We start from the raw sequence: 25902 nt of genomic DNA, 5'->3' as shown, positions 1-25902 counted from the left end.
CGAATGTGTCGAATTTGCAAATATTTGGGTCTACGGTTTATAGCCACATTCCCAAAGAAAAAATGAAGGATAAATTTGATCCAAAAGGTGAGTCACTGATATTTGTAGGTTACTCTGATGAATCAAAAGCGTATAGATTGTTAAATGTAGATACAGAACGTATTACAATTAGCCGTAGTGTGGTGTTTTCCAAGAGAAATATATGCGTCGAGAAAAAGGAGGCAAAAAGTGAGGAAATATCCATTGGGTCCATGATGGAACGGGAAAAAATAGAGCCAAACGACGTAGAAGACAGAGAGGTTGCAAATTTTGAAAACACGGAGGAAATAGAAAATTCTACGGACACATCTAACACGTATGAGAGCTTAAGTTGGGAAGAATCCCATGACGATGACGGTGATTCTAACTATCAATTAGATACAGATCTCGATATAGAGAATTCAGGTGATCGTAGATCTAGCAGAATAAATAAAGGTATCCCACCTGAGCGCTACGTAGCAAAGTTGACAAAATTCCAAGAAGAAGAACCAAGAAACTTTAAAGAAGCGCTTGAAAGAAGTGATAGTGAAAAAGGGAAGCAAGCTATGCAAGAGAAAATCACGTCATTACGGAAAATTTTTTGTAAAAGCAATATTGATATATATTTATATATCAAGGTAATAAATCATGAAAGGGTTTACGTACTTATATACGTGGATGACATTTTAATAGCAGCAAAGGATTCACAGGAAATAATTGATATATTTGAAGAGAAACTAAAATGTAATTTTTATATAAGGAGTTTGGGATTATTACAAGATTATTTAGGTATGAAGATTGAAATGTGCGATAAAGGGATATGTAGTTTAAATCAGGCCAGTTATATTGACAAATTGCTGAACAAGTTTATGATGAAAGATGGAAAAGAGTTCAATATACCGCTGGATGTTGGATACTATAAGCCTAGCAGAGAAAAGCCGGTGAAAAACAGTGAAATATATCAACAACTGATTGATGGTTTATTATACATTGCGGTAAATACTAGACCGGATATATTGGCAAGCGTCACCATACTAAGCCAACAGAATAAAAATCCAAATGAAGTAGATTGGAACGAAGCAAAGAGGGTGTTAAGATATTTAAAGAAAAGTAAATATAAAAAGCTTAATTTAGGACAAGAAGGGACAGATAGTGCATTATACGGCTATGCAGACGCTGACTGGGCAGAAGACAAGGGGAACGGAAAATCAAATAGCGGGTATATATTTTTATTACGGGGTTCGCCTATAAATTGGGGATGTAGAAAACAGAATTGCGTGTCTCTATCATCAACTGAAGCAGAGTACATAGGATTGGCTGAAGGATGTCAGGAAGCAATTTGCTTAAAACAGGTTATAAACGAATTTGTGGGTTTAGAGCCGGAATTAGTTATATAGAAAAAGGGGTTGTTAACTTTAGGTATTGTCCTACCGAGGATATGATAGCCGATATGTTGACTAAACCGCTGAATAGGGTTAAGTTAGAGTACTTAAGTAGTAAAGGGGGTCTGTTTGACTAATTCAAAAATAATTTTAGTTGCGAGGGGATGTTGGAATTCAACTTTATTATTTTTGTTAAGTGTTAGAATACACATGTGGGGTCTCTCTTCATGGCTGGGCCAATTCTCCGAATGCATTAGGGCGATAAACTTTTACCTAAAATTGCACATGTTACAAGGGATGTGAATGCCAGAACTGTACGTTAGTGTTAGTTCTGCGTTCGATACAGTAGTCTAGAAGAATATCTCGTTGTAGAAACACGTATCTTAATTTCTTTGTATATTGTAATATTACGGTTTTTCGGTTAAAATAAATAGTTTGTTTACTATTATTTGTACCTTTTATTATCTACTATTTCTAATAATAAACACATTTTAAATCTGCGAGGCAATATCATTTTTTGCATAATATCATTGTAGTTACACCCGAAAAATAACTTAAAACCATAAAAATCTACAAAAATATATCGCAAATTTCTTTAAATGTAATTTACGATTGCAATGTAATTTACGATATGTGCAATGACAAAAATATGAGAACTGGAACAATTATTATGGTTTCAAGTTTATTTTTCGGGTCTAACTACAATGATATTATGCAAAATTATGTTGGATCGCATATTTAAAATATTAAAAAAATATTAGGAGAATAAAAATTTTGATTCAAAAAGTATGTAGAGTGGGAGAAAAAAAATTGAACGTATTAAATGAGCGCTGAAAGACGTATGTGGCGCCCTCTGGGTAATACATCATTTTTGGTGGAAAATTTAGATTTCTCATGCCAAAAACCCCTGCTTACCAAATTTCGTATTATCCCATGTCTGTCAGAAAATATTCAAGAATAAATAAAATTAAAGTTTAACTTTGACACCCTGTATTTCGGTTATTATCAACTTTCGTACTAAGGTAAGTTAGCTTAAATCAACTTAGTTTATGCTCAGGAATCTAAGGTTAAGGTATGGCCCATTCTTTACCAAACATCCTGTATAGGTTTGCAGTGGCGTAACAAACTCCGTCGCCCCCCCTTGCAGAATGGGAAATGGGGCCTCCTTTAAAAAATTACTAAATGCGACATATGTAACAAAAACCTATGTGTGTTATGTTTATAGCCCGGTAAATAAACATGAAAATTTCATATTTAATATGTACGGCGATACCGTGTAATTTCCAGTGTCACCACCGAAGTAGTCGTCAATACTTTTTGAGTTATTTATGAGTGGAAATGTTTACTGTTTTTGTTTACCGAACAAAAACAAACACGTTTTCAGGCAGCTGTTCACAAATAACTCAAAAAGTAAATATTTGTTCGAAAAAAATATTCTTAGCAAAAATGTACGTAGCTTATAAAAAAAGTGAAACCTATCGACCCAGTAAAATCAAAGTTGTAGCCCATGTAAAGTTGTTCTTATTCATTAAATTCCAAATCGAATATTATTTCAACGTGAAAAGTCACTTTTTGGTCGAAAAATCATATTTTTATAAAAGTTTTTAGCATTAAAACTAAGCGAGTTACGCTCAAAATACAGTTAAATTTTTGGTAAAAACATTGTGAAAATCTCCCCCTATTTAGCACCCCAAATGAAACTCATCATTACCGCTTTACTAATTACTTAAGGGCGTAAGCTCAAAATTTCGGTCCTAACGCATTCATTTATTTTGAATTCTGAGACATACCTAAGTATTTTTGAAAAATTTAAACGCATAATGAATGATTACATTGGGCGCGTTCACCAGATGCAAACGTTGGCAATCAGTTTGCGCTTTATGGTTCTGAACGACTTGCTAACGTCAAACATGTTTGGAAAGCGGTCGCCATTTTTGCAAACATAAGATATTTAAGTTGAACTTTGCAAACGTGTTGAAATATGACGGGAATTTAAATTGTATATATTGTAAAATATATTGATAAGGGTTTTATATATAAAATAAAGGCTACTGAAGACATTCTGCTACGTTATTATCTATTAAATAAATTTTCTTTTTTCCTTTAATAAAAAAAATAAATTCAAAAACGTATTTATTGAGAAAATTTATTTTAGGTTACGTTCAAACCAAGCAAGCAAAATGTCAAATTTTAACCTAAACAACCATCCGTTCAGTTCGCTGTCAACAAGTTTAGAATCAAAGCGCAAACATTTGTGAATGTGTTTGCATCTGGTGAACGCAGTCATTATTACCGAGTACCGAAAGTCTGTGAAAACTTTTATAATCTTTATTTTAATATGTTACAGGGGTGAAAAAAAAATTAGTGTGATTTTTAATTTCAAATATCTTATTCAAAACAAACTGGTTATTCTAAGAGACTTTCGGCCCTCGGTAATGAGTAATGATGTAACCTTTCATTCTGCGTTTAAATTTTCCAAAAATACTTAGAATAGAATAGAATAGAAATATGCTTTATTGTCATGGAAAATTTAACAATTTTATAGAAAAAGATTACAAGAGTCATAAATAAAAACAATAAACTAATAATTTACTAAAATTATATAAATCGTCAATATAAATAAAAAATAATGAAGTGAAACAAAAAACAATAACAATCTATTGCAAAATTTAACAAAATTTCAAATTGCATAATCTACCTTAAGAAATTTAATAAGTTAAGCTGCTGCATATATGACAATCAAATATAGGTCAAAATTTTCTACTTATACCCCAGGCTGTGGGTGAAAACACGTGATATAATTCAGGAATTTTTGAAACCTATCAGGTGTTGTAAAGGACGATGCCAGGAATAACTTCTACTAAAATGTAACCAAAAATATTGTGCGCTTTTTTTCTATTGCTATTTTCATTTGTTAAATTTGCAATTTTTAAAGATTTTTAATTTTGCAGCTTAGGATATTGATTGAAAGTTGTAGTAAATTAAAACACCTACAGTTTGAGCTATGGTAAGTTTAAGTTCGTTTATTAGTTATTGCAAAACAGCCTGCGAAAGGTCCAAAATGGCCGTTTTTTACAATTACATTATTTATTGTACAAATATTTTTTTTTATTTTTTAAAGCTTTAAAATGAAGATCTTTCAATTCCAAACACAAAAAAATTTGTAAAACCAGATTAACGAATTTGTTGCTTAGATATTATAAATTGTTTATCCCAAGAGGTCAAATGTCGAAGGCTATAACTTTTTGAAAAAAAAAAGAGAGTTGGTAAAACATCCAATCTCCGTCTAAAGAGTTAAATTTTCATATTCTGATGTAAATAAATGCGTAAAACATTTTTAAACCTCTAATTTTTGGGTTTGAAAATAAGGGGGCAAATTTCGTTATAAACATTTAGAGCTGAAGCGGCCCTGGACATCCTATGAGTTTGGACTTACAGATTATTGTTCCTGAAGATGAAATGAAGATTTATAAAAAAATAAAAAATTTCTACGACCAACTGAAGCCGGGCTAAATGTCGGGTTTGAAAATAAGGGGGCAAATTTCGTTATAAACATTTAGAGCTGAAGCGGCCCTGTACATCCTTTGAGTTTCTAACTTACAGATTATTGTTGATGAAGACGAAACGAAGATTTATAAAAAAATAAAAATTTTCTGCAAATTGTTTTTTTTTTCTTAAATCGTAGTGCCTTTATTTATAAAAATTAAGAAATTATTTTACAGTCATTGACTAAAGAAAGACTTATATTATCTTAAAATAAAAATTATTATAAAATATAATTACATTTAATTATTAAAAATTATTTTTAAAATCGGTGCTTTTGCGAGCGGCCGAATTTTGCAAATCGCCCGGCTCGCTTCAAATCCGCGCGCTCGGAAAGTTTTTACGTAACTTGTATTACATTTTGACAGAAAACAATTTAATAATATTACCATTATAATATACAGTCTATTTACCACTGTATTTGTTTAATATATAAGCAACAAATTCGTTAATCTGGCTTTACAATTTTTTTATGTTTGGAATTAAAAGATCTTCATTTCAAAGCTTTAAAAAATAAAAAAATTATTTGTACACTAAATAATGCAATTGTAAAAAACGGCCATTTTGGACCTTTCGCAGGCTGTTTTGCAATAACCAATAAACGAAATTAAACTTATCATAGCTCAAATTGTAGGTTTTTGCGTTTTTAAAAAAAAGCGCAAAATATTTTTGGTTACATTTTAGTAGAAGTTATTCCTGGCATCGTCCTTTACAACACATGATAGGTTTCAAAAATTCCTGAATTCTATCCTGAAATCGACCTATTTTTCACCCACAGCCTGGGGTATTATACATAAGGCTACTGAATAATATGGTCTTTCAGATAGATAGGCTTTTGTCATTTTACGGAACTTGGGGAAAGATGTTGCAGATTTAAGTTGTAGCGGGAGATGGTTATATAGTGTTTTTGCAGAATATAATATAGATGTGTATCTTGTTATACTTGGTTCCTTGTAAAGCTTCCTTAATTCTTGATTAGTTCTTATTTGCTAACTGTCTGTCGTATTTTCCCCCCAAAAATAATAGTCCTCAGTACCTTGCGTTCCCACCTCTCTATTATTTCTTCTTCTGTTTTGTTTAGTACCCATGTCTCACATCCCTAGGTGACTGTTGCTCTTATTACAGTTTGGTATATTCTGATTTTCGTCTTTCTTGATACGTAGTTTGACTTTAATAATTTTTTTAAACTGCCGACCTTTCGGTTACCTTTAGCTATCCTGTGCTTTAGTTCATTTTGCTCGTGTCCTTTTTCATCTATTATGTCACCTAGATATGTAACCTGCTTTACTCGTTTAAATTTATATTCTTTTCCATCGAACGCTGTTAACTTTAGCATTTCTTCAGGTTCTCTTTCTGTGTTGCCTAGCACCATATACTTCGTCTTTTCTTCATTTATTTCTAGGCCGAATTTTTTTGCCTCTCTGACTAATCTTCTCATGATTTTCTTTAATTCGGTATTAGTTTTTGCTAGCAGTGTAAGGTTGTCAGCGTAGGCCATGCATTGATGCTCGTTACGGTAGATCGTTTATTGTGTTTCTATTCTGCTGTTCCTTACAGTTGTTTCCAAAACTAGATTAAATAACTCAGTTGATCGAGGGTCACCTTGTCTAAGTCCTTTTTATTTTAATCCCTAAATAATTTTATTTTAACGTATAATGTTTTAATTAAAATTAAAAATTATAGAACAAAGTAAGTTATCAATCGAAGTAGCACAGAAAACGACAATAAATATCGTCTCTATACCACCAGAGATTGATAACAGGTGGAATACTTTCTTTGGTTACACATCCTGAGATTTTCAAAATTTATAAATCATACAGGATAGGATGCCGAGGAAATTAAGATGAGAGAATTTTAAATATTTCACAACCCATCTGCTCAGCGTGGTCACAGTTCCAACAAGAAAGATTCCTTAGTACTCAACAAAAGAGTAAATTAATTAAAATGTATAAACATTTTCAATTTTTTGCAACACGAAAATGCAGCAGCTGCATAATAAAATGCAAAGAAAGTATTCCACCTGTTGTCAATCTGGTGGTATGGAAACGATATTTATTTTCGTTTTCTGTGCTACTTCGATTGATAACTTACTTTTTTTTCGGTAGATGGCTCTAGTACATCCGTGACATTTCGTTCTTTGCAATTCGGAAAGGCCCGAAGTATGATACCAGGGGAAATCGGAGAGATGAGGATATGGGACTACTGATGAGGGGGAAAACCTCCGAAACCGGTATAGACTCTTCCTGCACTCTCCGATTTAACCAGAGTATTATGCAGCTGCTGCATTTTCGTGTTGCAAAGAAATTGAAAATGTTTATATATTTTAAAAATTATAGTTTTGCAATAAGAAAACATATGCGTACTAGAGCTATAAATTTGGGTGCTGTGCGCACAGAAACGCGTCCATCATGCACTCGCTCAAACGAAGCAGTTAAGGGGGTATTAGCACGCCGCCGCCGCAGTCAAAATAGGTGGCGATTGTGTAAACTAACGTTTAACAATTCTTTGAATGGATGGCAGCACGTACATATATTTTATTATTAAATTTAGTTCTCTGAACGACACAGCATTGACGCCACGTATTGCAACTTACGCTCGGCACAGCTCGATCTCAATCGTACTTTGTATTTACAGACGACAGTTGTTAATCCTTTCTTTACCTGTCAAGGGTAAATTCTCATTAATAGATACTAAACGTTCATTCATTTGGAAATAGTTCCAAACCATTTTTAAGACTTTTGTAATCATTTTCAAAACAAGACTGTATACTGGGAAAAATTATATATTTTTCAGATATACTTTTCAGATGATTGTACTGTAATAAATTTTTTTTTTTTTAGATTTGTGGCTTTACTCTTATAGTAGGAGGGACGCTAGTACTGTTTGACAACGAGCGTGTACTGTTGTCGAGACTTCTAGCTCCCACAGGACCATTTTCCACATTTCCGTACCCCTTACTACACTATATCGCTCTAGGAGCTGCTTTAGTTGGGGTAGTCATAGCGTCTGCTGGCATATTAGGGTGTTGGGCATCGTGTTTCCACAATTATTATTTGTTAAGTGTGGTAAGTGAATTATTTATGTTTTTATTGTATCCGTTTCTTTGTTTTACCTAAAATCTGTATAAGACAGCCACCAAAGAATAACCATTGGTGTTTCCACCACCAAAGAATAACCCAATACCTTTTGTCATCATCATCAATCATTATCAATAATGCTACAGCCCTATAAAAGAGCCTCGACCTTTCCAAGTCTATTACGCTAGCTCTATCCATTGCCAACTGTTGCCAGTTTGCTGCGCCTATTTTTCTACCATCCTCATCTACACCATCCTTCGATCTGAGTTTTGGCCTACCCCTATTTCTACTTCCCACAGGTTGTGACATAAGGATTCTTCTAGGAGGGTTGTTCTGCTGTGATCTTGCTAGATGTCCTGCCCATCTTAGTCTTCCTATTTTTATAAGAGACTCTACGTCTTTACCACCAATTATATGTTTGTATCTATGGTACATTTCGTAGTTGTACCTCCTCTTCCAAACACCATTTTCACAAATGCTACCGAATATTCCTCTCAGGATCCTTCGTTTAAATATAAGTAGAAGATTTTCATCTGCCTTGGAGATGGTCCATGTGTCCGATACATATGTTAACAATGGATGTATAAGGGTTTTATTTATTTTTACAGCCGCTGTAAAAATAAATTCATGAAATTATTCACGAATGACTTACTGTTTTTACTATGTCCCTTTTTTACTCAGAGAAACTAGTATCGCAAAATTAAACCGCTTGTCCATAGAAACCACAATAATTTAAACAAGGATAAACAATACGGCACGTCTTTGATACCTTGTTTATTATGAATTTTGACGTTTACCATTTTCAGTGACAGCGACACTAGCGCATTTGTTGTGTTTATTGGAATTTATAACTTATGTTGTATTAATTTTATAAAGTTATGTTTTGTTAAATATATTATAACACAGTTAAACATAAATGTACAATATATCTTTATAAAATACGTCCACCGATAATAGCCATTTCCTAATTATTACATTGACAGTAAATATTAATGATGTTTCGATTTAACTTGTATGTAACTGAATCATGACGTTTGCACAAAGATATAATGGAACAACTATAATAAATTTTGTGGACGTCTAGAAAACAAAAGTTTTCAGTGTTCTCTTCTGAGAATTATTTTTTTCTTGATTTTTAGTATTTCTGCCTCGTGATGATAGTTCTAGTAGGAGAATGTGCCATTTTTGCCATAGCCTCGATATGGCCCAGTTGTATGGGACTTGGAGTCGAGATAGACGAATTAACGCAAGCGATACAGAGAAATTATGGAATCAATGAAGACTTTACTAACGCAGTAGACTTGGCACAGGCCTCGGTAAGATTTATTTTTTGTATGGTATGATTCACCTTTCACCTAAAAAATCAAACAAGGTTATATTTTTCTTAAACTTTTTTTGTTAGTTTATAAATATGTTAAAGTAAAAAGTTCTACTCACCAATTTCGCCGCTAATTGTTTATTAATTGTTTAAACAATAACAATTGTTTTGTATAAACAATGTTAAGAATATGGGTGAATTCAATATTTTATTTTGATAAAAATGTTTTTATTTTAGTTTTGATTATGCTGAACCCGAATCTGACAATACAATTTGCAACTTCAAAATGGCGGATTAAAAATGGCGGATTTTTTCCTAACAATTCTTAAAAAGTAGTTGTAAAATCCGATTTTTTTATAAAACGTGTTTGTTTACATATATGTGGATATTTTTGAGAGATTTCTGAACCTGGACCAAATTTTGATAATTTAAATTATAAAATGGCAGGTAAAAAATGGCGGATAACTGAAAAAATAGTTGTAAAATCATAATTTCTTTACAAAATGCATTTATTTCTACATATATTTATTTTTGAGAGCTTTGATAAACCTAACTTAAATGTTAACATTATAAACTATAAAATGACGGATCAAAAATGCGGATTTTCTAAAAAGAACATAAAAAAGAACATTTTTCTAAAACATTTATTGTCTTTATTTTTAACAGGTTGTTGAATCTGAATTAAAGATTAAAAATTTAAATTTCAAAATGGCGTATCCAAAATAGCGGATATTTAAATGAAAAACAAGTAGAGTCAAATCAAACAAATATGAAATTTCATTCTTAAGAAAAAAGATAAACAAATAATTTTCACAATAATATTAAAAATTAAAATGTATTAGAAAGAATATTAAAAAAAAAACAAATTTTCGATTAGAACGATATAATTACATATTGGAACATAGTTTTTAATTCCAAACAACTTTTTTTTATAAAAATTTTCGATATTGTGAAATATAAAGGTACTTTACTCTTGAGTGAAATTCATATTTTTTGACATACCTCGTACAAAATTAACAAAATTTGATATTTGATGGTTGCATCTTATGTTATATACGAAGCAGAGCATTTTATAAAGAATAACTTTTTTTCGTAAAACTGATATTAAAAAAGTTATCAATAGGTTCCAAGTTACGCAGACATACTGTATAAGAGCTAAAGAAAAAAATTTTTTTGTTGAACATTTATTATTGTTGAAGCTTGTTATTAAATGTATTTTAGGTAAGTTTTACAGAAAAAAGTTTTGATCACTCTGAATATACATTTTTTCAGCTGGTAATTTTCGGTTTTTGTATTACATTTTTGTTATCTTTCTTAGTTTTCTCAAAAAGAAATTGTTTATTTCATTTTTAAACTAAAATAATTTAGTGATTTTTAAAGATTACATCCCAAGCTTTAAAAAAATAGCAAAAAAATTTTATTAAATTTATTCAAACTTGAGTAATACCGTCTTAAAGTGGTGGGAATTCTGTAAAACTATGAAATTTTCAAAAATTACATTTTTTGAGACATCGTATTATTTGAATTATATTTTTGAGATTTTTTTTGAATAACACATCGTTTAGTAAGATTATTGAGAGGTAAGTTGTGCAAATTTGAGAGTTTTATAAGTAAAATTGTATTAGTTACACATTTTTAAATCATTTTTAAACAAAATTCATGTAAGGCTCACTTTCCGCCCACACCGTACTTATGTCCATAGATTTTATTTCTTTATATTACAACCATAAGATAGCTTATTTCATCTTCTTTCATGTCCAATTTGTAAAATTTCTTTTGATCCATTAGTTAAAGAATTACGTTAAAAAAACTCAACCGTGCAATTCTTCCAACGCTAATTTACACTGCGCCAATGTGTGTGAGAAGGGTGACTTTAGCGTTATAAATAAAAAATTACAGAAGCTAGAGATTTAATTTTAGAAAAATCTTTATATAAGGTTTTTTTTTGTAAAATTTTCTGAATTTTTCAAGTCAGTTTTTTTCTAAAAATTATATTTTTGTAGTTATTTAAAAAAACATCTAATTTCGCTGTTCATTTGTTTAATAAAAAATGAAGCACCCACTTCTCGAGTAGAACTTTTTGATATGTTGTTTATTAAACATTTCTTAATGAAATTACAAAAAGTTTTATCTTGTTTGATTTTTTCCGAAGTGAAATTCTAAATGCACTCCCCTATTATACACAGTGTCATTTATTCATCACTCATTAATACATAACCTGATCATCAAATACAATATTTATTTTGTCTAATAGTCCAGCCGCCAGTGCTGTTTCGTGGCCGATCAAAATCCGCGGAGTTTCAAAGTGTACTCTTCTGTATTTTGATCCTGGATCCTGGTAGACCCCAACAGGGGTCCTGGTAGACGACAAATATCCTGGCTAAAAAACATTCGCGACTGGACCGGGTTAAATACACAGATGCTTTTTAGAAAAGCAGAAGATAGAGGCTCTAAAAGATATTGATGAAGGCATCTCAATAAGTGGAGTCAAGCTCAGTAACCTGCGATATGCAGATGATACAATAGTGTTTTCCAATACAATAGAAGGGCTGCAAAACTTAATGAATAAAATATCTGAAACCAGTAGAACATATGGACTAGATATAAACACCAGCAAAACCAAGCTAATGATCATCAGCAAGCAAAACATAACTGGAGTAAATCTGTATGTGAACCAAATGAGAATTGAACGTGTCTCATAATACAACTATTTGGGAATCAATGAGTCGTGGGACAATACTCAAGAGATTATATGTCACATCGGAAAGGCAAAGAGTGCATTCTTGACTATGAGCTCTGTGTTCAAGAGCCATGCCATCACTCTAAAAACAAAAATAAGGCTCCTTAAACGTTACATGCACTCAGTGCTTCTATACGGAGTAGAAACGTGGACATTGAAGGCGGAAACTCTATCGAAACTTCAAGCTTTTGAGCTATGGTTGTACAGAAGGATCCTGAAGATACCATGGACAGACAAAGTCACCAATAAAGAAGTACTACGGAGGATGAACACAACCGCAGATTTAGTGAAGGGCCGTAAGCTGCAGTACTTGGGGCATATAATGAGAAATCAAGGCAGATACGAGCTACTCCAGTGCATTTTACAAGGTAAAATTGAAGGAATAAGGGCCCCAGGACGAAGAAGAATATCCTGGCTTGCTATCCTTGATGCTAACCTGAGAGCATGGTATAGAAAGACCTCAACACAACTATTCCGTATAGCAACTAACAAAGTCATCATAGCCAGAATGATCGCCAACGTTCGGAACGGACAGGCACCCTAAGAAGAAGAAGAAGATAGAGACGAATTTACAATGGGTATAGCCAACCTTCATTAATGGAGTCAGCATTAGAAGAAGAAGAAGAAGAAGCCAATTCCAGGGCGTTGGCGGGGATAACTGCGAAGTTTCTATTAGGTAGATAAAACCACACCTTTTGAATGTTTGCCACCCGAGATTTCCTGGGTACAAGTTTTCGGTTGGTAAAAACATATTTTGAATGCATTATGTACGGGATTTCTTGGGAATTTGCTCGGAAAAGTTACTCGGTAAGTTTTATGAAAGTAGAAATTCTTTTGCTACCAGTGACTAGCAATACTTGAATAAAGTTCTTACAGAAATTTATCCAATGATAATAGCTCAAATTAAAGGAAAAACTACTAACATTAAAATTAAACCTTATATTAATTTTAATCAAAATACATATTATTTATAGCAAAGTTATAATAATTTTAATCGGATATTCTTTATTAAAAAAGGCATATTATTAATACATTTTTTCACGGTTTTTGCTGTATATTTTAAAGAACCGCTTGGATTGACATAAAATTTGGTATACGCATAGCTAACATATCAAAGAAAAAAGTAATATTGTGCCTATGTGTGCTTTTGATCTGGGGTCCAAAATACCAAAAAATATATGTCCAAAATTTTGACCAAAAAATATATGTCCAAAATAAGTCCGGAAATGGATAAACTGACTAATTTTAAGCAACTTTGGTTCTGTTTTTCACCAAGTTAATACTTTTCGAGTTATTTGCGAGTGAACATGTTCATTTTTCAATAAATAAACTACGTTTTTAGACGGTTTTTCGCAAATAATTCAAAAAGTAAGTATTTTATCGAAAGAAATGTTCTTAGCAAAAATATGGCCTGTAAAAAAGCCAAAAAATGGTGTATACGTGTGGTCTCTACACCTAGTAGAAGAAGAGTTATAGCTAATCAAAAATAGGTTCATATTCGTCAAATTCCAAATGGAATATTTCAACGTGAAATATTCAAAAAATTGGGGTAAATTCATTACAAATTTTTTGAAGTGCTTAAAAAAGCTTTATTTCTGTTTTTATAAAAAAAGTTTCTAGCATCAAATATAAGCAAGTTACGCTCAAAATAAAGTTGGTTCCTTTTGTTTTGACAAAAAAAGTCGGGAAGATCACTTCCTAATTAGCAACTTAAATAAAATTAATCGTTACCTCTTCACAAGTTACTTTAATTACTGCTGTGTTTATATGATCTGTTTTAAAGTAAAATTTTTAAAATTTTTAATTTTACTGTTTTTTTTTAAAATAACTTAAAAATTGTTAGATACCTACCAAAAATCTCAAAGAATAAAAAAGTCAGCTTTGCTTTTCTGAATATTCTGTATTTTTTTATTTTTCTGTATGACAAAAATTGGTTAAAATTTGGTGTTTCTAAATTTGCATACACTCGTGATTAGTGACTCGTTCAAGCCCTTCTAACTACAGCCCATTCAAAAATAAGGACTTTGAACCGATGAAACTTACAGATCATATAAACGGGTCTAGGACGTTTCATCGCCGCCGTTTCGATGCCGCCGGTTCGATGCCGATGCCGGCCGATTCATAGCCAGTCAATTAATCGCTATCTGATATATTTCCGAATTTTCGACAGTTACAATTATTAGTTATTTTTAGTATTAATTAGGAATTCTATCAAATGCGAGATATGACGGCGATGAAATGGACTGGCGATGAACCGGCGGCATCGAAACGGCCGGCGATGAACCGGCGGCATCGAAACGTCCCATTCCGATATAAACAATACATACACGAGTAAAGAAACTTGTGAAGTGGTTCATTTGAAATGCTAATTAAGGGTTGATTTTCCCGATTTGTTTACCAAGGAAAAAGAGACCAACTTTCTTTTGAGCGTAACTTGTTTACATTTAATGCTAGAATTTTTTATAAAACAAAATAAAGCTTTTTTAAACACTTTAAAAAAGTTGTAATGAGTTTTCCCCAAAAAGTGCTTTATTTTTTTTTATTTCACGTTAAAACATTCGATTTGAAATTTGACGAATATGAATCTATTTTTCATTAGCTACAACTCTGCTTCTACTCGGTATAAAGACCTAATATATTATACACCATTTTTTTTCTCACTTTTTCACAGGATATATTTTTGCTACGAATGGTTTTTTCGACAAAATAGTTACCTTTTGAGTTATTTGCGAAAAACCGTCTAAAAACGTAGTAATTTTGTTGAAAAATGAACATATTCACTCGCAAATAACTCTAAAAGTATTGACTTCGTGAAAAAACTTTGTGGCACAAAAGGTGCTTAGAATTAGTCAGTTTATCCATTTCCGGACTTATTTTGGACATATATTTTTTCACCCCCAAGAGGCGGTGAAATTCACCCCTAGGCTAAAAGCACACATCGACACACTATCACTTTTTTTCTTTGAGATGTAAGCTATGTGTATGCCAAATTCCATGTCAATCCAAGCGGTTCTTTAAAATTTACAGGTTTTGCAATATTTTACTGTTAAAGAACGTACTATAGGTACATATAATTTTGTTTATAAATTTTTTAGCTAGTAAAACTTTATATTATAGCAAAACAAGTGACAGTCGTATTGTAGGATCCAAGACGAAGAATTTAATGCATTATACCAAATTGTTTATATACCCTATTCCACGAACTTACGCCTGTTTTGGATTACTTCGACAACGAATAATTTACTGTGCAAAATAAGAAGAACGAAAGTAAATTGCAAATTACATTGTTGTTTATTGGAATAATTATTAGCGCCATTTACTTTCGTACTTCTTATGTTGCACAGTAAAATATTCGTTGTCGAAGTAATCCAAAACAGGCGTATGTTCGTGGAATGGCCATACCAAATTTCCGTTACTTCCTACGTCAAACCAAGTTTGAAATTCGAATTCAGCGGATCAAGATACATAGGAATACACTCTGAAATTCTGTGGACTTTGAGCACTTAACAGCCATGGCCCATGGACTATAACTGCTTTTATACCTACTGTTTTAACTTCACTAAATTTTACTCATTCTTAGAGGTTTAAAATAAGGTTTTTTTACTTTGTATGGTATTTTATTTTTACTTTGGTTTGGTTTATAATATCGAAAACCTTTCTTTCCAAAATGAACAAGAGATCGACAATCTTTATTAATTAAATAAAAGTACTTTAAATTGCTGTGATTTTAACCTTATAAGGATTTAAAATAACTTACAGTCGGAAAAATGAAAGAATACCCATGAACGATCACATCAATCACATATTTTGTATTTGCTGTCTTTTTCTATAAATAACAAACTTTTGTTATAAAAGAAGATAGCAAATACAAAATAAGTAATTGATGTGATCGTTCATGGGCATTCTTTCATTTTTCCGACTGTAAATATTGTAAAATATATAATATACAGGGTGTCCCGAAAATATTGGTTATAAATTATACCACAGATTCTGGGGTCAAAAATAGGTTGATTTAACCTAACTTATCTTAGTACAAATGTGCACATAAAAAAAGTTACAGCCCTTTGAAGTTACAAAATTAAAATTATTTTTTTCCAATATATATCAAAAACTGTTAGAGATTTTTTATTGAAAATGGACATGTGGCATTCTTACGGCATTAACAACTACGAAAAAAAAAATTATAGTGAAACTTGTACACCCCATAAAAATTTTATGGGGTTCTTGTTACCTTAAACCCCCCCCCCCAAACTTTTGTGTACGTTCCAATTAAATTATTAATGTGGTACCATTAGTTAACCACAATATTTTTAAAACTTTTTTGCCTCTTAATATTTTTTCGATAAGCCAGTTTTTATCGAGATGCGGCTTCTTTTTTAATATGTTTACATATAAATTTTATGGGGGTTTCGTTTCTTTAAACCCCCCAAATGTTTAGGTACGTTCCAATTAAACTTTTCTTGTGGTACCATTAGTTAGATACAGTGTTTTTAAAACTTTTTTGCTTCTGAGTATTTTTTCATATCATAAAAATGTAAATTATACATTTTTCATATTATGTACTATTACCAGATCTCTACTTAACCATATACAAATTTAATATGTGTTTTTTTGCCAATAATTTAACTATTGCCTCACCCTAAAATGCTGGTTTTAGTTCCACTGCTGTGGTGTTCAATATTCCGAAGAATACGACACTTCTTTCTGGAGAATGAAGTTGCTGGGTCCCTCTGAGTTGCTCCCTCGACTGGCGGTTCCTCTGAGTTGCTGTAAACTCTCCAACGAAAACAAAAGCGATTCTTATTTAAACCCAGAACCTGTAAGCCAAGCATTATGCCAGGCTCTGGATAGAAACAGACACGAAGGATTTAGATACACTATGGTAAGTTTTTATTAAGTTTACTGACTTTTTGAGTGTCATCTATAATTAGAATATTGCTTTCAGTTTTTCTTTTATTTTTCTTCGTCTGCGTCCATTAAAGACCTTGGCGATCATGAAGGCTCATTTTACTCTATTAGTCCAGGGCGCATCTGTTTTGAGATGGACGTTGAGAGGTGACTCATAGTCTTTTGTAGAAATTTCTTGGAATTAACTCCTATAATAATAATTGGGTTATCCTCCCACTCAAAAATGTCCGGAACATTGTTTAAATAATCAAAATGTCAAAAAATGGAGGAAAAATTCGATTATTTTCTTCGTTTTTTGATTATAACTTTCACAGTATTCACTTTCTAGAAAAGTTGCACTGATATAAAAGTTGCGTAATTAAATTTGCTACAATATAGGATTGGCTACAAATTTTAAAAATTGTCACCCTTGTTGCAGAATAGCAATAATTGCGAAAAATCCATAAAAAGCAAGTATTTGCATTTAACGTTTTTCAACCATTTATGCTACACATAGGACCTTCGTATTTTACCCAGAGAAACTATATAATATAGTAAAACAATACTGTAAATTTTATTAATACGAGTGCAATAGATTTTGCAAAATAAATTTTGCAATCCAAGTTTTGCAAAAAAAATTCATTTTTTCAAAATGGTGCAGGACTAAAAATAAAGCAGATAGCAAGTTGAAATTTTTTTACGTATAGAAGAATACCGTACCTTTCATTTGCAATTTTTAAAATTAAAATCCATTAACTACCACGGCGTCAGGAATTTTTTTAAATAACCATTAATTTTTGGTGCTACGCGCAGGACAGCGGTGCTTGAATCACACAATTTGATTTACAGCAAAATTTCTTCTAATCTTTATCTAATATATTATTTTCTTACAATATATTTTGTTGTATTTTAATATTTTAATTTCACAAAAATCAAACTAATTTGATTATTGTTTGTGAAATATTGTTTAAACAGTTACATATGTTTAAAAATAATAAACTTTTATTATCTAACTTAAAATATATGAACAAAGAAATTTTTTGCCAAAAAAGTGTTATTTCAAAGGACAGATCATGTGTTTTTATTTTGCAATAAACAAATTTATTTAGTTATATCGAAATGAACTAAAAATTAAAATTTGTCAATCATTATCAAAGGTCATTGGAATGCCCAATCAGAGCAAACTATCCGCTGTCCTGCGCGGAGCACCAAAAAACATGTGTATTTAAAAAAATTCCCGACGCGCCGTACTGGTTAACCGATTTTAATTTTGCAAATTGCAAATGAAAGGTACGGTATTCTTTTATATGTAAAAAAAATAAACTTGCTGTCTGCTTTATATTCAGTCCTGCAATATTTTGAAAAATTAACTTTTTTTGCGAAAGCTGGATTGCAAAATTTATTTTGCAAAATATATTCAACCGATCTTAATGAAATTCACAGTATTGTTTTCTTCTATCATAAAGTTTTTCTTTTTAAAATATGAAGGTCCTAAGTGTAGCATAAATGGTTGAAAAACGTAAAATGCGAATACTTGTTTTTTTATCGTTCTTTCGCAACTATTGCTATTTTGCAACAAGGGTGACAATTTTTAAAATAGTTAACGAGTTTTATATTGTAGGAAATTTAATTGCGCAACTTTTATGTCAGTACAACTTTTCTCAGAAATGAATACTTTCAAAGTTATAATCAAAAAACGAAGAAAAAATCGAATTTTTCCTTCATTTTTTGACATTTTGATTACCTATTTAAACAATGTTCCGGACCTTTTTGAGTGAGAGGATAACTCAAATATTATTATATCAGTTATTTTCAAGCAATTTCTGCAAAATCATCTCTCAACGTCCAAATGTACTCATATTTTTACAGATGTGCCCTGGTCTATATACAGTAAAAAATGGGATGGATGTTAAAGGTTTATTAAATCACTTAAGATACATCATGACAACAATGGTGTCCGGTCTTGTGTGTTGCAGATAGATGTCATCCATCAATGGCATGTCATCTCTGTCAGTCCAGTCATGGAACACTTCTTCTTCTTGCAGTACCGTCTCCTATCGGAGGTTGGCTACCATCACAGCAATCTTAACTTTGTTGGCTGCAGCTCTGAATAACTGCATTGAATTGCACCCATACCACTCCCTTAAATTTCGCAACCAGGAAATCCTCCTACGTCCCACATTTCTCTTTCCCGAGATTTTTCCTTGGATTATGAGTCTTAGCAGAGAGTACTTTTCTCCTCTCATTATGTGGCCTAGATATTCCAGTTTTTTCGTTTGTATGGTTTTAGTGACTTCGCATTCCTTCCCCGTCTTCAGCAAAACATCTTGATTTGTTACTCTTTCTGTCCATGGTATTTTCCACAGTCTCCTGTAGCACCACATCTCGAATGCCTCAATGTTTTTGATGTTTATCGTTTTCAGTGTCCAAGCTTCCATGCCGTACAGCAGAAAGGAGGAAACATAGCACCTTAACATTCTCGTTCTTAAGTTTACATTTATGTCCCGGCTGCATAGGAACTTTTTCATTTTGACCAACGATTGTCTCGCTATCTCTATTCGCCTCTTGATTTATCTTGTCTGGTCATTAGTATCAGTGAACCAACCCCCTAAATATGTGTAGGACGTAACTCTTTGAACTGGCTGATTATTTATGGTTAAATTCACATTGGTGTACTTATAGCTTCTTTGTTACAATCATGAATTTAGTCTTTTTGATGTTCAGTTTTAGACCATACTTATTGGTATGAGTGTTTACGTTTTCCATCAAATACTGTAAATTTGCTAGGTTATCTGTTACTATTAGCGTGTCATCAGCGTATCGTATATTGTTAATTAACTCTCCGTTAATGTTCATACCAATGTTTTGCTCTAGGAGCGCTTCCTGACATATTGTTTCGCTATATATATTGAATAGTAGTGGAGAAAGCACGCAACCCTGACGCACACCTCGACGAATCTCAATTTCTTCGGTTAACTTACACTGGAACACTTACATTATATTAAACATTTGTAAATACTACAGCACTACCGGTACAGTACTGACGCACACCTCGACGAATCTCAATTTCTTCGGTTAACTTACACTGGAACACTTACATTATATGAAACATTTGTAAATACTACAGTACTACCGGTACAGTACTGACGCACACCTCGACGAATCTCAATTTCTTCGGTTAACTTACACTGGAACACTTACATTATATGAAACATTTTTAAATACTACAGTACTACCGGTACAGTACTGACGCACACCTCGACGAATCTCAATTTCTTCGGTTAACTTACACTGGAACACTTACATTATATGAAACATTTGTAAATACTACAGTACTACCGGTACAGTACTGACGCACACCTCGACGAATCTCAATTTCTTCGGTTAACTTACACTGGAACACTTACATTATATGAAACATTTGTAAATACTACAGTACTACCGGTACAGTACTGACGCACACCTCGACGAATCTCAATTTCTTCGGTTAACTTACACTGGAACACTTACATTATATGAAACATTTGTAAATACTACAGTACTACCGGTACAGTACTGACGCACACCTCGACGAATCTCAATTTCTTCGGTTAACTTACACTGGAACACTTACATTATATGAAACATTTGTAAATACTACAGTACTACTGGTACAGTACTACCGCTACAGCTGCAAATTTGTCAAACAGGACGTGTGTCGTCTCCCCAGTCCTCTTTTTTCCTTTCACTTTTCCTTGTATAACCAATCGCATCAACTCATATTTTACATTTCTTAGTATGTGACCAAAGTCGCACGTTTTTCTTTCAGTGAATATTTCTTTCTCTTTTTTCACCTTCCTTAATGTATCCGTATTTGTTACGTATTTTATCCATGATATTTTCCACATTAGTTGATACTTACTTTACTAGAGATGACAAAACTTATACAAAAACTAATATTGCACTGCAAGATACCAGACACATGGAGAAACAGCATAATGAGACCAATGTTCACGAAAGGAGACAAAAAAGACCCCAACAATTATAGAGGTATAAATCTACTGAACACTGCACTTAAGCTACCCACAAAAGTCCTAACCAACAAAATCAATAAACTAACAACTTTATCAGATGAATAACAAGGAATCAGATCCGGAAGATCCTGCGTAGACGCCGTATTTGTACTGAGACAAATCACAGAAAAGGCCATTGAGTACAATAAACCAGCATATCTATATTTTAAAAACCTGACAAATGCTTTCGATCGCATCCAAGTCGAAGACCTCTTACATTTACTGTATAGAAGAAACATACCAGTCAATATTATACAAACCATCAAAAACATCTATTTTCATAATCGAATACAGGCAAAGATAAATGGAAAACTAACGCAGTTTATACCAGTACAAAGCGGAGTTAGGCAAGGTGACGCATTAAGCCCGCTGCTTTTTAATATAATAATGGACGAAATAATAGAAGCAGTACGTAAAGGTCATGGTTACAGAATGGGGAACAAAGAAATCCAAATATTATGTTATGCAGACGATGCCGCAATAATCGCCGAGACAGAAGACGATCTCCAAAGATTAACTCACATCTTCAATACAACAGCCAAGAAATACAATATGATAATATCAGCAGAAAAGACCAAATGTATGACAACATCTAAATACCCACTACGATGTAAAATCGAAATTGATGGGAAAATAATAAAGCAGGAAGCAAGGTTTAGATATCTGGGAATAGATATAACCAGTTACGGAGATGTTGAAGAGGAAGTACGACAACAAAGCTTAGAAGCAAGTAAAGCGGCGGGATCCCTTAATGACACAATCTGGAAGAATAAACACCTAAGACAAGACACAAAAGCAAGAATCTATAATGCAGCAATTAGACCTATATTGACATACACGGCGGAGACAAGACCTGGCACATCTAAAACGAGACGACTACTAGAAACAACAGAGATGAAAATACTTCGACGAATATTAGGGAAAAGTCTGTTGGATAGGGAGAGAAGCGAAAACATAAGAAGATCATGCAATGCAGAAGACATAAATGGAAACAGGAGTGGAACGAACACATTAGTAGAATGGCAGAGGATAATAGTACGAATAGCACGAGATAAGTCACCAAATGGATGAAGAAGTATTGGCAGACCAAGAAAAAGATGGTGCGATAACTTAAATAATTTAGGAGGCTAATATTGAAGAAGAAACAGGCTTTAAAGCCTACATACAAGAAGGAAGAAGAAGAAGAAGATCCGGTCCCTTTATCATTTTTTAAACGTATTAAGGCTTTTTCAATTTCCCCTTTCGGAATTGTAGGTCCGTTTCTACCTCGACCTCCATTCTTTGGTCGTCTTCAAATAGCTCTTTTTATATTAAATTCTTCTTATCTATGCACTTCACATTTATTTCCTCTGCACTTTCAATTATTATTTTGTTGTTTTTGTCCATTATGTTTCCACAGAGCCTATTTTACTTCAAATCAGGCCCGAAGCACTTCACAATTTTTCGGACACCTGAATATAATTTAATAATAATAACTTTCTTAAATAGAAATTAAAAAAAACTTTATTAATTATTTAATAGAAATATAGTTGCATCAGAAATTTAAATTTTTATTAACAATAAATAAAATTTATATTTTAAACAATTAAACATCGTTTAATTTTAACTCTTATTTTAAACATTTTTTACCATTTCCTGTTCGTAAAATGAAATAATTTTGAAAATTTATTTTGTTATTGTAATAAAAATGTTTTTTTTTGTGATTTTACGGGCCCCATTAAAATACGTGCCCGAGGCAGGTGCCTCATGGGCCTAGTGGTAAAATAGGCCCTGTGTTTCCAATAGGTACTCCTTTTTTGTACCGGGTGTCCCAATAAGAACGGCTCTCGGCCATATCTCAGGAACCTTTTATAGTACAGCTTTGAGAAAAAAATATTTATAACAAAAGTTGCTTCGGGAAAAGCCTGGAAATTATTTTCATAATTGTAGGACCACCGCTAGAGGGCGTAATTGAATATCAAAAGTTAAAAAAAAAACAAAATTTTACAAAATTTACCTAATGAAAGGCCACTGGAAATCTAATCATCGTATTCTTCATAAAGTTCTGAGCATATTTGATTTCACAAGTTTAAATCTACCTTTGCAAATAAGAGGTGGGGGTAAGTGGGAACCTTTTTATGAAAAAATGGCTGTAAGTCCGGTTCTGCTGAATAGAATTTTGCATACTTGGTCTTGTTAAAAACAGCTCTTTTTCTTCAATGTAAGTGTCTTATTTTAGAAATAGCCTAGTAAGTAATATGCAAGCTAGCAAGTGTTATTTGATTGTTTTCAGAAATCTAGTTTTCTTTGGAAAATATTAAATAGAAGTATGCATTTTTAATAATGTATAACAAAATTAGACCAAATTAGTAACATAATACCGAAATATCGCATATCGATACCTTTTTTATATCTCGAGATATCTTAACTGTCACCGGTAAACCAGGTTAAGGAAAAGTAGTGTGCTATGGAAAAAACAAATAAACATTTTCCAGATGTAAACGTATATAATTAATTAAAACAACAATAAGACAAACAACACTATAAAATATAACAAAGAAATAAAAGCAACTACTTACTTAGTCTTAGTGACTGCATAAATGTTCAAATTGTGGCCCATCATTTTCGATGCAAGCATTTACTCTTTCAAGAGTAGATTAAATAGCAACATATTTAACTGTTTTAAACTTTTATTAACGGATATTTAGACGGATTAAAGACGTTGTTTGTGCCGCTAGGCCCACTACTCGAGAAATCATGATCTAGATTAGAATCTAGAGAATACGAAACGCCGTTAAAAGCATTGCGAAAGCAGACATTGAGAATGCTGTTCAATCTACTCTTGAACGAGTACATGCTTGCATCGAATATGATGGGCAACAATTTGAACATTTAGGTCGTCACTAAGTATAAGTAGTTGCTTTTATTTCTTTATTATATTTTATAGCGTTGTTTGTCTTATTGTTGTTTTAATTAATTATATACGTTTACATCTGGAAAATGTTTCTTTGTTTTTTCCATAGCACACTACTTTTCCTTAACTTCGTTTACCGGTGACATTAACAGTTGTTTAAAATTTACACGTTTCTTAAGATATCTCGAGATAGAAAAAAGGTATCGACATGCGGTTTTCGGTATTATGTTGCTAATTTAGTCTAATTTTGTAATACAGGGTTAAAAATGCATACTTTTACTTAATATTCTTCAAAGAAAACTATGCTAAAAAGAGCTCTTTTCAATAAGACCAAGTATGCAAAATTCTATTTAGCAGAACCGGACTTACAGCCATTTTTTCATAAGAAGGTTCCCACTCACCCCCACCTCTTATTTGCAAAGGTAGACTTAAACTTGTGAAATCAAATATGCGCAGAATTTTATGATGAATACGATGATTGGATTTCCAGTGCCCTTTCGTTAGGTAAATTTTGTAATATTTTGATTTTTTAATTTTTGATAATCAATTACGCCCTCTAGCGGTGGACCTACAATTATGAAAATAATTTCCAGGCTTTTCCCGAGGCAACTTTTGTTATAAATATTTTTTTCTCAAAGTGGTACTATAAACGATTCCTATGATATAGCCGAGAGCCATTCTTATTAGGACACCCGGAACAAATATGTCAGCTGGTTCTTCAAGTTTTTTCTATATGTTCAAGCTGTCATGTTGTTTTTCTAATCTTTCTATTTCTGCACAGTTCCTTCGCTTCTTTGATTTTTTGTTTGATTGTTTTATTTACGTCTTTGTATTGTTGTTCGTTTTTATTCTTGTATTTCCTTCTTTCTGATATCAATGACTTTATTTCTTGTGTTATCGATTGTTTGCTTTTAGGGCATGTATCGCCCTTCAGTTGTTGTATGATGTTGCTCAGGATCTTCTCTAACACTCTCCATTTTTCTGTAGCGTTAAGTTGTTCTTGTTATTCTACTTTCTGGACTTCCTTGTGTATTTGTTCTTTGAACTGCTGTCACATATCAGCTTCTTTTAGTATTCTTAGATTAATTCTAGGTGTTTTGATGTCTGTGTTTTTCTTTTACCTTTGTAAATATTTATCTTGTAATATATTTATTTTTACCTCTGACGTTATTTTTGTTTTCCTCTAGGGTTGTAAAGAGCCTCTTGAGCGCTGGTACCGCGACCATTACATCGCTTTCCTGGGCATCGGGCTGGTAGTAGTCCTCGTGGAGTTTTCAGTTCTTCTAAGCTCCATAGTGACGTGCACAAGAATATACCATCATAATCAAGAAAGCCGCGACAACGCCCGCAACGCCGAGCAAGATCCAGATATTACAACATCGGCCACTACAACCTTCAAAAGATCTAACTCTGATACAGGGGCGTACAGTAATGAAACTTATGCCCTTACTGGTAATTTTTCTCAGAATTATAAGCTGAGTGAGAGGGTATGATGGCAGTTTATTGGGTACTTGAGACCCGATCAAATCTATGCTGTAGATTCAATGTTGTGGTAAAGGCGATAATGCGAATTAACGCTTTAAAGTAAAAGAGACTATGAATAAACTACTAACTGTGTTGTTTTATACGACTATTTTTAGTTTTAGGACAAGTATTTTATTTTATACTATTGACTTTTGTAAAATAAAAAATATCTTAAGAATGTTGTAATTATTGATTCGTCGCTATCTGTATAATATACGCTAAACTCCAAGATAAATTATTTTTATTGTACATTAAATATCAATCCATAAAAAAATCAAAATATTGACTAGTGTAACAACACACAAAAATTTACAATTTTTTTTATTCTGGAGTGAGATATTTTATATCCAAAACCATAAAATATTTCTATAATATCGATACTAAAATAGAGTATTTCCTCCTCAAGCTCCAATAACAGCTCTCATTCTGTCTGGCATAGACTGGCCAAAGCAACAATCTCGTTTTGCA

The 25902-nt window shown here is 32.4% G+C and overlaps 1 protein-coding gene across 1 annotated transcript in view; it reads left to right on the top strand.

Moving 5' to 3' along the window:
- LOC114332814 (tetraspanin-1) overlaps positions 1–25611 on the top strand; it is a 31290-nt gene extending 5679 nt beyond the window's left edge. The window contains exons 2-5 of the mRNA XM_028282593.2: positions 7784–8008; positions 9160–9336; positions 16736–16960; positions 25098–25611. Of these exons, the coding sequence (XP_028138394.1) occupies positions 7784–8008; positions 9160–9336; positions 16736–16960; positions 25098–25403 (933 nt within the window). The 3' untranslated portion in view covers positions 25404–25611. The remainder of the gene's footprint in view (positions 1–7783; positions 8009–9159; positions 9337–16735; positions 16961–25097) is intronic.
- Positions 25612–25902: the final 291 nt, after the last annotated feature.

This window comes from Diabrotica virgifera, chromosome 8, assembly GCF_917563875.1.
Source record: "Diabrotica virgifera virgifera chromosome 8, PGI_DIABVI_V3a".
Taxonomy (NCBI): domain Eukaryota; kingdom Metazoa; phylum Arthropoda; class Insecta; order Coleoptera; family Chrysomelidae; genus Diabrotica; species Diabrotica virgifera.
Note: the sequence above shows the minus strand (reverse complement) of the source record. Positions and strands in the feature narration are given on the sequence as shown.